The 15,973-nt window shown below is 48.9% G+C and overlaps 1 protein-coding gene across 1 annotated transcript in view; it reads left to right on the top strand.

Annotated features, from left to right (window-relative positions):
* The window catches only part of LOC126498944 (solute carrier family 22 member 20), a 23,595-nt gene extending 11,260 nt beyond the window's left edge, over positions 1 to 12,335 (top strand). Inside the window, exons 3-10 of the mRNA XM_050137951.1 lie at positions 774 to 928; positions 2,734 to 2,902; positions 4,135 to 4,258; positions 5,525 to 5,640; positions 10,221 to 10,435; positions 11,277 to 11,385; positions 11,499 to 11,705; positions 12,239 to 12,335. Coding sequence (XP_049993908.1) covers positions 774 to 928; positions 2,734 to 2,902; positions 4,135 to 4,258; positions 5,525 to 5,640; positions 10,221 to 10,435; positions 11,277 to 11,385; positions 11,499 to 11,705; positions 12,239 to 12,335 — 1,192 coding nt within the window. The remainder of the gene's footprint in view (positions 1 to 773; positions 929 to 2,733; positions 2,903 to 4,134; positions 4,259 to 5,524; positions 5,641 to 10,220; positions 10,436 to 11,276; positions 11,386 to 11,498; positions 11,706 to 12,238) is intronic.
* Positions 12,336 to 15,973: the final 3,638 nt, after the last annotated feature.

The following is a 15,973-nucleotide window of genomic DNA, read 5'->3' as shown; positions in this document are numbered from 1 at the left end:
CCAGGACAGGCTCCAAAACCACAGAGAAACCCTGTCTCGAAAAACCAAAAAAATAAAAATAAAAATAAATAAACACCAACAAAATAAAAGAAAGAGTGTGTATGTGTGCATATATGTGTACATGCATGCATGTGTGCGATATGTGTGTGCACATGTGTGTATTGCGTGTGTGTATGTGTCACAGGGGCCATATAAACGTAGTAAGTTTGTGTATGTATCTGTGAGCATTTTTTCCTTCCTTCCTCCCTTCCTTCCTTTTTTTTTTTTTTTTTTTTTCTGGTTTTTCAAGACAGGGTGTCTCTGTGTAGCCTAGAAACTCACTCTGTAGACCAGGCTGGCCTTGAACTCACAGACATCCTCCTGCCTCTGCCTATCAAGTACAGGGATTAAAGGCATGCACCACCACCACCCAGTGAGATTTTTCTTTTAATTTTTTGAATTTCTGATCTTTCTGCCTCCTCTTCCCAATGCTGGGATTACAGGCATAGGCCTCAGGGTCTTTTCAAAATCTCTACCTTTCCCCAACCTGGACTAAATCTCTCAGTCTCTGGTTTTCTTCCACATGTCCCTCTATTCCTGACCAGCCTTGGCCACCAGCACTGGGTCCTGGCAGTTGTATGAGCTATTTACTAGGGTGGTTTGACTGGGCATCTCATATTCCCCTTGATTGCCTTGGTGTTTCCGCCAAGGCAGAAGGGTCAGGCACAGGTTTTGCTCCCTTGGGGTCATCTGGACAGTTTGGGATTCCCTAACCCCTCACTCTTTGGGTTCAGGTTGGGTCGCAAGGCTCCACTGGTCTGGTCGTACCTGCAGCTGGCAGTTTCCGGGGCTGCCACAGCTTATGTTGGCTCCTTCAGTGCCTACTGTGTCTTCCGGTTCTTAATGGGCATGACCTTCTCTGGCATCATCCTCAACTCCCTCTCCCTGGGTGAGTCCAGTTCAGGTGGGACCCAGAGAGGCTGGGGTCAGGAGGAGGGGGAATTGCAGGCATCATAGGACATCTTTGTTAATTTTGGGGGTGAAGGGTAATTCTCATCCAGAAACCTCAACTCAAAACCTCCACCCAGGGGTCTGGATTTGGAAGACCTGGGTTGGCAGATTGTGACCATGGTAGCAGTGGCAATGGACCCTGGTGGCCTATCTTGGTTCTGAGTTTCAGTTTACTAATCCGTGAGCTGCGAGGGTCAGGTTGATTTCATCTGAGTGTTACTCAACAATAACCACTAATTGTCTACAATGTGCCAGGCTTAGGAGGGGTCACACAGGTGACTGGGACACAGGGCCGTGAGATAGGATGATCTCCAAGGGAGCCAGGTATGGTGGCTCACACACGTAATCCCAGCACTTGGGAAATGGAAGCAGGAGGATCAGGAGTTCAAGGTCAGCCTCAGTTACACAGCAAGTTTGACTCTGTAAATAAGTAGGGTGGGGGTAATCAAATGATCCTGTTCTGGAACCCAAACGCCAACTTTAGGGCAGGGTGCCATGGTGCATGAATATAAACCCAGCTCTCAGGAGGTAGAGGCAGGAGGATTACACATTTGAGGCTAGCCTGGTCTACAAAGTGAGTTCCAGGCTAATCAAAAAGTACAGAGGGTGAGACCCTGTCTATAATAAAGAAATAGTCAGGCAGTGGTGACGTCTGCCTTTAATCCCAGCACTCAGGAAGCAGAGACAAGCAGATCTCTGAGTTCAAAGATAGCCTGGTCTACAGAGAGAGTCCCAGGATAGTCAAGGCTACACAGAGAAACTGTCTCAAAAAACCAGAAAATAAAGGAAAGAAGGAAAGAAGGAAGGAAGGAAGGAAGGGAGGGAGGGAGGGAGGGAGGGAGGGAGGGAGGAAGGAAGGAAGGAAGGAAGGAAGGAAGGAAGGAAGGAAGGAAGGAAGGAGATGGTCCCGAGGACTACAGAGAGCCCTGAGGCTGTATGGCTTTAGGGAAGGTGGGCTTGCTAGTCTGCAAAGGCTGGTTATTTCTTAGCTCCATGGTAGAAATTTTAACTCCTGGGTGCTAAACAAATAGGAGTGTCCCCCTTTAGTGATAAGGGATAAACTGGAGTCTGTAGGTGGTCCTGGTGGAAGGCATCATGGGAGCCCACCCTGGACACAGGGCTGCCACCAGTGTGTGTCTCTTAGACCACTTGGTTTGCTTCTGAAGGCGTCATCAGCCTCAGAAAAGGCCACTACCTTCACTGTCCATACATAGATGGGCCTTTGACTTCAGGGAGGGAAGGAGGTCTTGGGCTTAGAGAACCAGGTGTGCAGATCAGGATCCCTTTTCTGCTTCTTTCAGAACCAGCATTTGGGTATTGGAAGATGCTAAGCATATATTGGGACCTAAGCAATCCAGTCCCACCCACCTCCTTCTACAAGGGCAGGTGTACAGTCATGGCTTAGAGCAGGTACCTGGGGTCCTTCAGTCCATCTCATACTAGAATGGCCTCTCTACCACACAAATGTTTGCATACTCATGTGCACGTGCACTGGAACACACACACACGAGGAGGGGACATGCCAATAGAGGCCCCACACTCTGTCTCAGGACCCCCAACCTTACAAGGAAGCCATTGTGGAGTCTGATGTCCTGTAATAACCCACCACAGGCCACTCTTAGAGTATTGTCTAGGTAAATCTTGGTGTGGGGTTTAAGTTGCCACAGTCTTGAGGAAGGGACAGGTGAACTGAACAGCTGTGTGGCGGATGAGGCACTTAAGTTGGCTGTCTTTCTTCCACAGTTGTAGAGTGGATGCCAACCAGGGGCCGGACAGTGGCGGGCATCTTGCTGGGCTTCTCCTTCACCTTGGGCCAGCTTATCCTGGCTGGCGTGGCCTACCTGATCCGTCCCTGGCGGTGGCTACAGCTTGCTGTTTCTGCTCCTTTCCTGGTCTTTTTCCTCTATTCTTGGTATGTCCATCAGAGGAGGGGATGGGTGGGTATGTGCATCTGTGTGGTTGAACCCCAACATGGCTTTTTTTTTGGTTGTTTGAGACAGTTTTTCTGTATAGCTTTAGAAACCTGTCCTGGAACTTGCTCTATAGACCAGGCTGGCCTCAAACTCACAGAAATCCACCTGCCTTTGCCTCCCGAGTGCTGGGATTAAAGGTATGAGCTACCACCACCGGACTCTGACATGGCTTCTTGATGGGACAGAGTGTGCCGTGTCTGTGATGTACTGGACACAGAGAACAGAGAGTGTCATGAAGGTCACAGGGGTCCTGGTACTCATGGATAGTAATAGATAGATAGATAGATAGATAGATAGATAGATAGATAGATAGATTTAGGGAATCTTTGGGAAACCTCTGTCCTTGGCATAGAGCTCTGGAACACACAAAATGATCTTGCCTGTATCAGTTTCACTATATTTTATGAAACACCCATAGCATTTGGTAAGAAGAAAACTGAGGTACAGCCCAGAGAGGGACCATGGTTTTTTTTCAAGGTCACACAGTGACCGATATTCAATACCAAGTATATCTTAATATATTCAATACCAAGTATGTCTTAGTTTTGATAGACTCTTCGGTGATTCTCTGTATGATAAACTTTTTTAAAAATAGGAAAATAGGTGGGCAAGATAGCTTAGCAGGTAAAGGCACTTGCCTTCAAGTTTAGTGTATTTTTTTAAAATATTTATTTATTTATTATGTATACAATATTCTGTCTATGTGTATGCCAGTAGGCCAGAAGAGGGCACCAGACCCCATTACAGATGGTTGTGAGCCACCATGAGGTTGCTGGGAATTGAACTCAGGACCTTTGGAAGAGCAGGCAATGCTCTTAACCTCTGAGCCATCTCTCCAGCCCCTTGCCTTCAAGTTTAACAACCAGAGTTCAATTTCTGGGACCCACCTACATAGCGGAATTTTAAAAAAATAAGGAGAGAGTATTGTGTTAGATGTAGTGGTTGCACACCTGGTTCTCCAACACTTTGGAGGCAGAGCCTGAAGGACCAGGAGTTTGAGGCCAGCCTGGGCTATCTAGGGAGAACCTGTCTCCAAAACAAAACAAAAAAGGGACTTTGGTGGCACATCCTGGGCGTGAAGCAGGGGCCATGCCACCTGCCTTTAGGGTCTGGTAGAAGGCAATGAAGGGATGTTGTGACTGCAGGTGGGAATGCTCCTTCTGTGTTCCAGGTGGCTTCCAGAGTCATCCCGATGGCTTCTCCTTCATGGCAAGTCTCAACAAGCTGTGCAGAACCTTCGGAAGGTGGCCATGATAAACGGCAGGAAGGAGGAAGGGGAAAGGCTGACTACAGAGGTAAGCAGCTGTGTGGGTGGTAGTAGCTTCTGGTTACACTGGGACTTGTCAGTTACTCCAGACTTATCTGCCTGCCGTCCCAACGCAGAGGCTGGCGATGCTCAGGGCAGGCGGAGAATGAAGTGTTGAGTATGGGGGCTGGGGAGGTGGCTTAGTGGATAAAGTATTGTACAAGCATGAGAACCCCAGCTGAATCCCTAGCATGCTCAGGGGAAAAGAAGTCAGGTATGGTGGTATACCCAGAAGTTAGGTGCTATACCCAGAGCTGAAGGGGGGAGAGGGGGGGGAGCAGGGACTCGCATGCCAGCCGGCCTAGCTGAAAGGGTAAGTTCCAGGTTCAGTGACAAGACCTTAAACTTTAAAAAAAAATTTTTTTTAAGAAATACACACATAGCCGGTCATGGTGGCACTCACCCTTAGTCCCAGCACTTGGGAGGTAGAGGCAGGCAGATCCTTAGTTCAAAGCCACCCTGGCCTACAAAGTGAGTTCCAGGACAGCCAGGGATACATAGTGAAACTCTGCCTCAGGAGAAAAAGAGAAAGAAAAAAAATGTACTGTGCACACAAAGCACACACCAGAAGTGGTTGTCAACATTTGCCCTCCCACGCCTCCCACATGTGAGTGCACAAACACATGCACACACTCATACACCACACACATGAGGAGGGGGAGGAAGAGGAGGAAGAAAGTCCAGATTGGGGCCAGTGAGACAGCCCAGTGGACTAAGTACTCACTGGTGACCCGAGCTGAATCCTCAGAACCCACACGAAGGAAGGAGAGACCTGGCTCTCACAGCTGTCCTCTGACCTCCACACATGCTGATAAACGGAACAAAAAGACTGCAAAACAGAGAAAGAAATAGACACTGAGGTTTGGATAGACCCTGTAATTTGCCTCTGAGCACATGGTAGAGTTGTCCTGGAGAGGGAAGCTAGGCCTTGCACATGCTAACCCAGTGCTCAAACAGCTAATTCCAGTCAGCAGCTCTTAACCACTCCCTGATCCTATCGTGAAGTTACAGGAATTGAGTGTAACTCTAACGCCTCAGAACCTCAGGATTGTTGAGGTACATGTTTCAGCCCCAGCTTAAAATTGTGCAAGTAGTCTCTAAGGACCATCAATTCCTCAGTGGAGAAGATAAGGCCAGATATCATCCCAAGAAACACAACTGAAGTTCTGTCTTCCACTGATAAGGTGTCCTCAGCAGGAAAATTGGGGTGCCATAGCCCGCAATGCCCCTCCCTGATCAGACATTCCTCATCCAGGTGGTGAGCTCCTACATCCAGAGTGAGTTCTCAAGTGTCCGTACTTCCAACTCCATCTTGGACCTCTTCCGAACCCCGGCCATCAGAAAGGTCACATGCTGTCTCATGGCTATCTGGTAGGTGATGGGCTCATACCCAAGACTTTGTCCTAAGATGGGAGCACACTTCCTGCTCTCATTGGCAAACAGTCCTGGCACAATGAGCAGGTGAGTGTGTGAATTCAATCTCAAGTCACACCCTTTCAGTACCAGGTCCTCAGGGCTGGGGAGATGACTCAGGGATGAAGAGCACTTGCTCTACAAGTGTGAGGACCTGAGTTCAGATCCCCAGTACCCATGTGAAACGCTGAGCATGGCCAGGTGTGCCTGTAACATTGAATATAAGCAGATCCTGAGAACTAGGCTAGCTAAGCTGAGCTTCAGGTTCCGGTCTAAGGGAATAAAGCATCAGAAGATAGAGGAGAACACCCAGTGACCTCTGGCCTTTATATTTGTACACATGGGTTAGCACATTGGCACAGACAGGTGCATACATAAGCAAAGGACACACACACACACACAAAGGTCATCCCCAGGGGCTCAAGAGATGGCCCAGCAGTTTAGAGTATTTGCTGCTCTTGCAGAGGACCCTGGCTCAATTGCCAGCACCTACATGGTGGCTCGAAACCAACTGTAAATGCAATTTCAGAGGATCTGCCCTGTGGAATCTCCATGTGAGTTATTTGGGAACTGGTGGATGGGAAAGGAAAGTCCGCCAACATCTGCCAACCAGACAGATGTGGTGCACATGCATACATCCATGTACGGCAGAACATCCATACATAAAGATATTGTTTTAAATTAAGGTTACAGCTGGGTGCTGATGGCACATACCTTTGATCCCAATACTCAGGAGGCAGGGGCAGATGAATCTCTCTCTCCCTCTCCTGGTCTACATAGTGAGCTCCAGGACAGCCAGGGCTACACAGAGAACCCTGTCTCTGAAGGTTCCACCTAGCACCTGGCACTCTGTGGAAGCACTGACCGGCAGCATAGATGAGGCGTTATATTGGTCTAGGGCGTCCACATTTGAGCAGAATCTTATCTACACACATGTGCACATAAACTCACACAGATACACACATACATGCACAAATAAAAGTAAGCAAAACTTTAAAAATTAATAAAATAGCAAATAAAAATAAACAATTTAACATATAAATTTATAATTAATATTTTTTTATAATTTAACAAATACATTTTTGAAAGGGGGGTCTCAGGATGTAGCCCTGTCCTGAGCACTTGCTGCTGGGGTCAGTCCCCAGATGAAACAAAACAACAAGCCAGGCAGTCTCATTTATTACACAAACCGGGAGGGCAAGGCGAAAAAAGATGAATATCTTTGCCCCTCTCCTCCACATTCCCTGGACATTAAATATTTCAAGCTGACATTTATGAGGCGGGGAGATAGACAATGATTGAGTTCCGATTGCAGTTTGGTCCTTGTGAGTCTCAAAGTCGAGCTATGCCAAGAACTTTCAGTGTTTTTGACCCCTGACCCCTGACATTCTGTTACCTGATTTGGGCTCTGGAAATGCAGAGGTGTCTCCCACTCTGGAGGTGGAGAGAACTTGATGATCTGACTCTCTGGGTTGCGAGGGAGACTTGGTGACCACAAGACCTCCCTGAGGTGTGTTGTAACATCCCCCACATCCCCAGCTGAGCCTGCCCTCTGGTGTCCAGACATTTCCTCACCTTCCTCTTCCTGCCGGAAAGACACAAACTACCAACTCCAAACTCAGAGGTTGAAAACCCTCTTTTGGATCCTTCTAGAGAAAATTAGCAATGGCCCGTTCTTGTTAAGAGGCAGCAATCCACAGCTCAGGCAGAGGTGGGGCCTTGGGTCTTGCTGCAAAATTCTCCAACCATCCCAACCCCCTTGAAGCCTCCCAGCTTCAATTTATTAATTTCAGTTTATACAGAAAAATCTTGGCCGTTTCAGGGCTCCCCTGAAGCCCTGGAGCCTCACTAGGCCGCATCTGAGTCCAATTACACCATTTCTGGAGTGTGGAGAGAGGCCCCCCTAGGCTCAGCTGGGGCGGGGCAGGACTCCTAGGGTCCCAGGAGGACTGGGAGGATGAAAAAGGAGCTGAGAATTGGTCAGCTTGCGCACACATGTATGCATATACACTTATGTTCCTACAAAAATAGATTAACACTCTGTTCTGCTACTAGTTTTTACCTTAAATAACATTTAAAAAATCATATCTGAAATACCTTTTATTGTTAAGCAAAGCCATGGAAAATATGGTAGATTTGTAGTATATATTTGATAAGCCGGAGAATAATGCGTGAACAAAGGAAGGAACGTGAGAGCTTTGTCAGGTACAGGGATGTCAGACAGAAAGGAAAACATCTATCTAGTCTGTTCCCGCTGTGCTGGGATCCAGCTTGACGTGACTGCAGCCATCCTGACTGTGGCCCCGTTTGCGGCCACCCTCCAGTTCCCCAGCGCGCATCTAAACTTAGTGGGGTGAACAAACTTGATTGGGTAGTCAGTCGCGCTTTCAGTGCCAAGCGCTGAGCCAAGGACCGCTCCTTACCTGACAGTTGATACGAGAATGTTTTTTGAGACTGTCTGAGTACATCCCAATTGGCCCTGATCCATTTTGGCATGGATTAGGGAAAAAAAAGAGAAAACTTAAACTCTTCCTCTTGCCCCTGGGCACCAAGACATGCTTCCATCCGCAGGTCCAGAATAACCTGAAGCCTGCCAGTCCTGGACTAGTCTGTCTTTTGGCACCTTCTATTCTTGGTAGCCAATTCTCAAACACCAGGTATTTCCAGAACATTGCCAATACCTGTCCCACCTGAATGGCGCTCCAAGTCTCTGTGGGAAGACCATTTCGAGAACAAAGCCACCCCTTATAGTCCCTGCTAGCTGTGCCAACAACATGCCCTCAGGAACATGAAAATGAACCTGGTGGCTTTTTCCTGGTTGGTCTTTGGCTTTCTCAAAGGCCACCATGACCAGGCTCCACTCAGTCACCCTGTAGGCTGAAGTGCCGGCCTGAGGCCGCTGGGTCCTCACAGGGCTCTCACAAGGCTCAGCTGCAGGAGTCTGTCTAGCTCAGCGCTTTGGCAGAGTCTTGATGGAAGAATTCATTTGGCAGAGTTCATTCTCTGCAGCTGTAGGCTGAATGTCTCCGCTGACCATCTCAATTCCAAGAGACCACCTACATTCCTGGCCGGGTGACAGTCCCCATTTCAGTGGAGACTCTCACAGCAGATTGCTCTCTGCCTGGGTGAAGAGGCACACCCGTAGCCTCAGTATGGGGGGAGTGGAAACAGAAGAATCAGGGGCTCAAGGTTAGCCTTTGAAAAATAACAAGTTCAACCCAGCTTGGGCCATATGAGACCCGATCTCACAAAACTGAAAGAAAAAATGTGTCCTAGGCTCTGGATCTCTAGCTCTCTGCCATTGACCTAGGCCCAGGCTTAAAGGACTTGTGTGATTGGATCACCCCATTATCTTCAAGTCAACTGACATTAGACCTTCATCACACAGGCAAAATCCTTTCAAAACAACTCCTAACATTGGTGTTTGGATGACTAGGAGAGGGTTTGTGTTAACCCTGGCCAGGAATAAGGTGGACCACCTTAGACTTATGCCCATCCAGTCACCATTTTTCGTCGTTTTGGTTGGCTGTTTAAGACAGGGGTCTCTCTCTGTAGCCCAGGTAGGCACTGAGCTCTGGATTTTGCTGTCTTGGCCTCTTCAGTGCTGGTATTACAGGTGCATGCCACCCTTACCTTGCTTTGAAAGCACACACCAAAATGTACATGGCTTAGCTTGATGGATTTTCATGTTTGATCCGGAAACAGACCACAACTAGTACTTGGCTCTTGCCCATAATCCCAGCACTTGGGAGGCCGAGGGAGGAAGACTGCTGTGATATTTAAGCCAGCCTGGGCTACATGGTGAGTTCCAGGCCAGCTTGAGCTATGTTGCTAGACCCTGTCAGAGAGAGGAGGGGGAGGGGAGATCCTGTCTCAGAAAACAAGGCGGCAATACTAAATGATAGCTCCGCAAGTCAAAACACTCACACAACAACCTGACATCCACCCCGGAAACCCAAAGCAGAAGGAGAGAACCGACTCCCCAAAAGATATCCTCTGACCTCCACACGTGTACAGATGCACAGACTATAACAAAAATTAATTAATAAAATGAAGACAACGGGGACAGTGGTTGAGGAAGGTACCACACACAGGAGTACAGATGCACACACATGCCACACAGTCACACACAAACAAAGGTAAGCTTTTGAGACAGGGTCTCCCTGTGTAACCCAGGCTGGCCTTGGCCTTCCGAGTGCTGGGACTACAGGCCTGGGCTGGCCTGAACGATGCTCCTGTGCTATGTAACGTGTGCCTGTCTTCTATCTTTATTCTTTAGCACAGTTCTAGTGCCAGCACTGAAGTTACACTGACAGTAAAAACCAAACTTAGCCCAGAGCTCAGAGCGTGAGCTCAGAGGAGAGGGCGGGGAGAAAGAGATGTAGTGGAAAGTGTCCCAAAGTCAGACTTAGGGGACCGGAAGATGCTGCTGGAGATCAGGGGATTTGAGCTCCCCAAGAGGAGGATTCCCCGGTCACACAACCTGTGTCTCCTGCCTTGAGTCTCAGCGGAGTGGGCCATTCTGCTGCCTTTTCCAGGTTCTCTAACTCCGTGGCTTACTACGGCCTGGCCATGGACCTGCAGAAGTTTGGGCTCAGCATCTACCTGGTACAGGCCCTGTTTGGGATCATCGACATCCCAGCCATGCTGGTCGCCACTACCACCATGATTTATGTGGGACGCCGGGCCACAGTGGCCTCCTTCCTCATCCTAGCCGGGCTCATGGTCATCGCCAACATGTTTGTGCCTGAGGGTGAGTCATCACATCTGCCCCGTGGTAACCACACAGACACGGACTCCAGGAATAGTGGAAGTCCCTCTAGAGCCTGACCAGCAGCACACCTGTTATTCTAGCCCTTGGAAGGCTGAGGCAGGGGGATCATCAGCTCTAGGCCAGACTGGAACGAAAAGGAAACTTAAGCCACCATGCCAAAGAAGAATTGGTATAATTGATGAGAGCTGGTTTGGGTGTGGGTGATTCAGGTATCCCCCCCCCCCCATGATCGCAGGATGCATGCCAGCTAACACCAACCTGAAGCTGGCACCACAGCTTCTTTGAGCACCTAATGTGGGACATTTGAGTCAGGGTTTGCAATTCATAAAAGCGTCAGGACAAACATGCTAATGACATAATAGAAATGCTACGTGAGCCCCAAACACTTTGCACTAGTGACATATGCCCACCCAACAACACATCTGCACAACCATACATACCCTTGCTGGCAGGACAGAGAAGGGCAATCACTGTGGCTCGGTCACCTACCTGGATCAGGACTAAGGTCTGAACCGAAGCCTGAGTTCAAACCTTGTCTCGTCTCCACGGCAGCCACGGTGACAGACACAAATAAACGAGGAAGCAGAGGTCAGATGGGGCAAAAACGGGACTTCGGAATCCCATGCAGAGACCTGCCCACCTCTGCCTTCCAAGGACTGGGATTAAAGGCATCAGCTCATGGCTTTTTCTTGTACCCCCACCTTTGCCCTGAGCTTTACCCACTGGTTCTCTTCCCAATCCCAAGGTCCCCCAACCTTCCATCATATCCTTACTCCAGCCTCCACTCCCCACAGCTCCACCTTCCTCTTTGCCTCTTTAGATCTACAGACCCTGCGGACAGTACAGGCAGCACTGGGCAAAGGCTGCCTGGCCAGCTCCTTCATCTGCGTGTACCTGTTCACAGGAGAGCTCTATCCCACGGAGATCAGGTGGGTATGAGGAATGGCGCCCAGGCAGGGGTCTACTCTCCTCTCCGATACCCACAAGGTCTGACTCTCTGGGGGCCCAGACCCAGCTGCTGATAGATCTGCACTTCCCACAGGCAGATGGGAATGGGCTTTGCCTCTGTCAATGCCCGCCTTGGAGGCTTGGCAGCTCCCTTGGTCACCACACTTGGTGAGATCAGCCCCGTCCTTCCGCCTGTGTCCTTTGGTGCCACTTCAGTCTTGGCTGGAATGGCCGTTGCCTGCTTCTTGACTGAGACCCGAAATGTGCCGCTGGTGGAAACCATCGCAGCAATGGAAAGAAGGTGAGTGCCCTCTGGCACGGCAGAGAGCGGAGTCAGATAGTTACCCTTAACCAGACCCCTGGAAGTCAGAGGAATCTTCCAAGACTGTGCACAAAATCCCACCTCTACCTCCCTCTACAATGGCTTCCTCCCAACCAGAATAGGTCCAATGATGAAGAAGAAGAGAAAGACTAGAATTAGACCAGGAGACATAGGAAGGGGGGGTTGGAGGGGCTCAGGAGGCAACACAGTGGTAGTTTGCTTGCCCAAAACACAGGAAACCCCAGAATCGCGTAAACCAGGTATGGGAGCACACACCATTAATCCCAGCGCTCAGGAGGCAGTCCGGCATAAATAGTGAATTCCAAGTCAACCATGGGTACCTAATGGGACCCTGTTTCAAACAAACAAAACAAAAACTGGAAAAAAAAAAAGATGTGAACACTGAGATTTTTTCTAAAAATGAAACCTGTCGGGAAGAGCGGGCAGAGGAATGGGCAAGCGGACAAGTCAGGAAATGACTGAAACAGAAGTTCCTATTTGCCTTTGAGCAGAGTCAAAGAAGGCCGATCCAAAAGAGACACAGAACTTAAGAGCGAAGAAATTTCTCTTCAGCAGCTGGGGGCTTCTCCCCTCAAAGAAACCATTTAAGCTGCCAAGAGCCTGGCACTGAGCTGGCTAGAGCTCAGCCTGTGCCGACAGGGAGAGTGAGTGTCCAAGTCCCCCTAGAGGACCCTGATGCAGAACTCCACACAGAGCCAGAGGACATCATGGACTTTCCTGCAGAGCCACACCCAAGCAGCGTGCGGGGACTGAAGGAAAGCCTGCTTGCTGTCTGTCGCAATGAGGGCCACTTTTCAGATCCACCAGATATGCTGGGTCTTTGCATGGTCACAGCGACATCAGCACTCTGTGGTTTTCCTGGCCAATTTTCTCCACTCCCCTGCAAAATTCCAGAACTGCTTCCTTTCTTTAGAGAGTATGATCAGTCCTTCTGACTTTATGGGAGAAAAGCTCATTTTTCCTGGGACCGTGGTGGAGGGATGGGCGGTGTCTCCACAGGGTGGGTCTTCATGCCTACAGGGGGCCCTGCAGCTGGTGGACTAGCTGATGAGCCAACAGTGAGGCAAGCGTCAGGAATGCATGGACATTCGCCCGTTATTTACAGCCAGAACAACAGCACTTTGCAGAAGTTAGATCTGGTCCAGTTTCCCAGAAGTCATAAAAGGAGCAGGGGTTAGCAGATTAGACCAACGAACAAGATTCCTTCCAGGTTCTATGGGTCAGGAACTCACAGGATCCTCATGACACCTTCTGGTTCAGGGACTTCTCTGAGCCTGCTGGCTTCTCATTGACCAGAACTGCTTCATAGCGGCTGCTAACTCCAATTCCAGGGGCTCTGGTGCCCTCTTCTGGCCTCTTCAAACACTGCACTCTGCCTGCCTGTCTCTCTGTCTCTGTCTCTGTCTCTCTCTCTCACACACACACACACATACACACGTACACACGCAATTAAAAATTTTAAATCACTCTGGGCAGTGGTGGCACATGCCTTTAATCCCAGCACTAGGGAGGCAGAGGCAGGTGGATCTCTGTGAGTTTGAGGCCAGCCTGGTGGTCTACAAGAGCTAGTTCCAGGACAGCTAAGACTGTTACACAGAGAAACCCTGTCTCAAAATATTTTTTAAAAAAAATAAAATAAAATCACTCATGGTCATTTGTGCCAAAGTGCTAAAATGAGTTACTAAGACTTGTTCCTGGCAGGAGGAGGGAAATGGACCCTGTGTTTTCAAGAGAGGGGATTCAAAGAATCTTGGGCCGTATCTTTAAACCATTATGACAGAAATCATGTAATCAGTTCCCAACAGATGCTATGCTGGTACACATACAGCACTCGGGAGGTGGAGGCAGGAGGATCGGCAGGCCATGGCTTGTAGTTGGCCTTTCACTCTTTGGGGGTCCAGCACCCAGCTCCCAAATAAATGCACAGAGATTTATTCTTACTTATGAATACGCAGCCTTAGCTTGACTTGTTTTTTTTTTTTGCCAGCTTTTCTAACTTAAATTATCCCATTTCTCTTTAATTACTTTTTGCCTCTGGGCTTCTTACCTCTCTGTATTCTATATACCTTTCTCTCCTTCTAACTTTGTGGCTAGCTCCTGGTGTCCTCCTTCTCCTCCTTTTCTCACTCCTCCCTCTCCTCGCTTGAGCCTAGATTTCTCCTTCTATTCTCTCCGCCTGGCAGCCCCGCCTACCTCTTTCCTGCCTCACTATTGACCATTCAGCTCTTTCTTAGACCAATCAGGTGTTTTAGGCAGACGAAGTAACACAACTTTACAGAGTTAAACAAATGCAACATAAAAGAATGCAACACATCTTTGCATCATTAAACAAATGTTTCACAGCATAAACGAATGTAACACATCTTCAACTAATATTCCACAACAAGGGCTCCATAGAGAGTTTGAGGCCAGCCTGGGCTACTGCAGATCCAGTCTCAAAACTAAAAAAGAAACAATGTGTGGAAGCCAGATGTGGTGGTGCATGCTCACAGGCTCCACTGTCTGAGCACACCTGTAATCCTAGCACTTGGGAAGTCCGAGGTACAAGGATTACGGGTTTCAGGCCAGAATGGGCTACATAGTGAGTTCCTGTGTCAAACATAAAAAATAAAGAAATCTGCTGTTTTCCAATTGCTTTTCACCTAGTCAGTATGCTAGAAAGGCTTATGCTTAATTTCTTCAACACATTATACAACACAAGTCATTTTATTTAATCCAACATATTCAGAATATTATCACTTAAACATGTCAGCAGTACAAGTTTTTTGGAGATAGGATCTTTCCATATAAGTCCTGGATGACCTAGAACTTGCCACGTAGAAGAAGCTGGCCTTGAACTCAGAGATCCACCTGCCTCTGCCTCTCAAGTACTGGGATTAAAGACGTGTACCATTGCCCGGTTTTATTATTGTTCTTTTGTTACACTCAAAGTCAAGCATGGGTACTATTCCATTTTGATGGAGAGAGTGGCACAGGGGTTTGTGTAGCTGTATCTTTGACTCGGTTTGTTTCATTTTTGTGGGCACTCTGAGGTCTGCCAGCAGCCCTTAACCTCAATTTCATACTTACTTGACGAACTAGGATACTGACGTGTGTGGGTCAGATGACCTATCCAGGGTCAGAAAGGACTCAAACCCAATAGAAGTGCAAGGGGTGCAAATCTGTGCCAAGGCGGGGGAGACTCTCCCCTGGCTAGGGGACACTAAGCCAGTTCCCCTGACCAGTCAGCTTCCCCAGCTGGTGTGCAGCTGCTGCTGGTCTGGCAGGAACCAGGTGTCAGGGCAGAACAGGGAGTGTTCCGACAGAAAAATACCAGTCCAAATGTGAGCAGGATGCAAGCCCAGTGGGAACGGAGGTGAGGAAGAAGAGGCCCCAGGGCCAGGCGAGATGACCTGGGGAAAATGTTGAGAGATGAGACGGGAAAGGAGGAGCTGGAACATTCCGGGAGGGTACAGGGAGGGACAGCTCGACAGCTGTGTAGAGGGAGAATTGGAGAGGAGGGTTGGGGCTGATGGGTCACACATGAATTTGTCAGAGGTTACAGTGGCCTCAACAGGGAGTGAGCTCAACAGGGCTGGGGACGTGGCTTAGTCGTAGTGTGCTCCCTTGAAGTAAAGATGATGGATGCAAAGCCGAGTGGAGAGCATGCTTGGTGAGCTCAGCTGCTGCACCCATTCCTCCTAGTTCCTACCTACCTCCAACTCAGGCCTACCTCAGGGCCACAGAGGCTAGGGCCATAAAGTTATGGCTTCCTTCCTTCCTTCCTTCCTTCCTTCCTTCCTTCCTTCCTTCCTTCCTTCCTTCCTTCCTTCCTTCCTCCTTCTTTCCCTTCCTCACTCCCTCCCTCCCTTGTACTTTTTCCATGTGGTGGAGGCATAGGTCTTTAATCCCAGCACCCAGGAGGCAGGGGCAGGCAGATTCTGTGACTTCTAGGCTGGCCCGGTCTACAGAGCCAGTTCCAGGACATCCAAGGCTACACAAAGGAACCTATGTCGAAAAACCAAACCAAATCAAACAAAATATAAACAACACACTACTTTTACTAGGCATGGTGGTGTGCAGCACGCCACTCCCGCCAGCAGAAGAGACGACTGCAACAGGATTCTTCTCAGAACACACTTTATTGGAGCACTTACACTTGAGGTTGTAGAGAGGCAAAAGACCCCGTCCCCGTGACGCAGAAGAATATATACAGTGCCAGACAAAGCCCTGACATGTCGTCATCA

Source organism: Alexandromys fortis, unplaced genomic scaffold (genome assembly GCF_014885135.2).
Source record: "Alexandromys fortis isolate MF-2015 unplaced genomic scaffold, M_Fortis_MF-2015_v1.1 scaffold_3, whole genome shotgun sequence".
NCBI lineage: Eukaryota > Metazoa > Chordata > Mammalia > Rodentia > Cricetidae > Alexandromys > Alexandromys fortis.
This window is presented reverse-complemented; position numbering and strand designations above follow the sequence as displayed.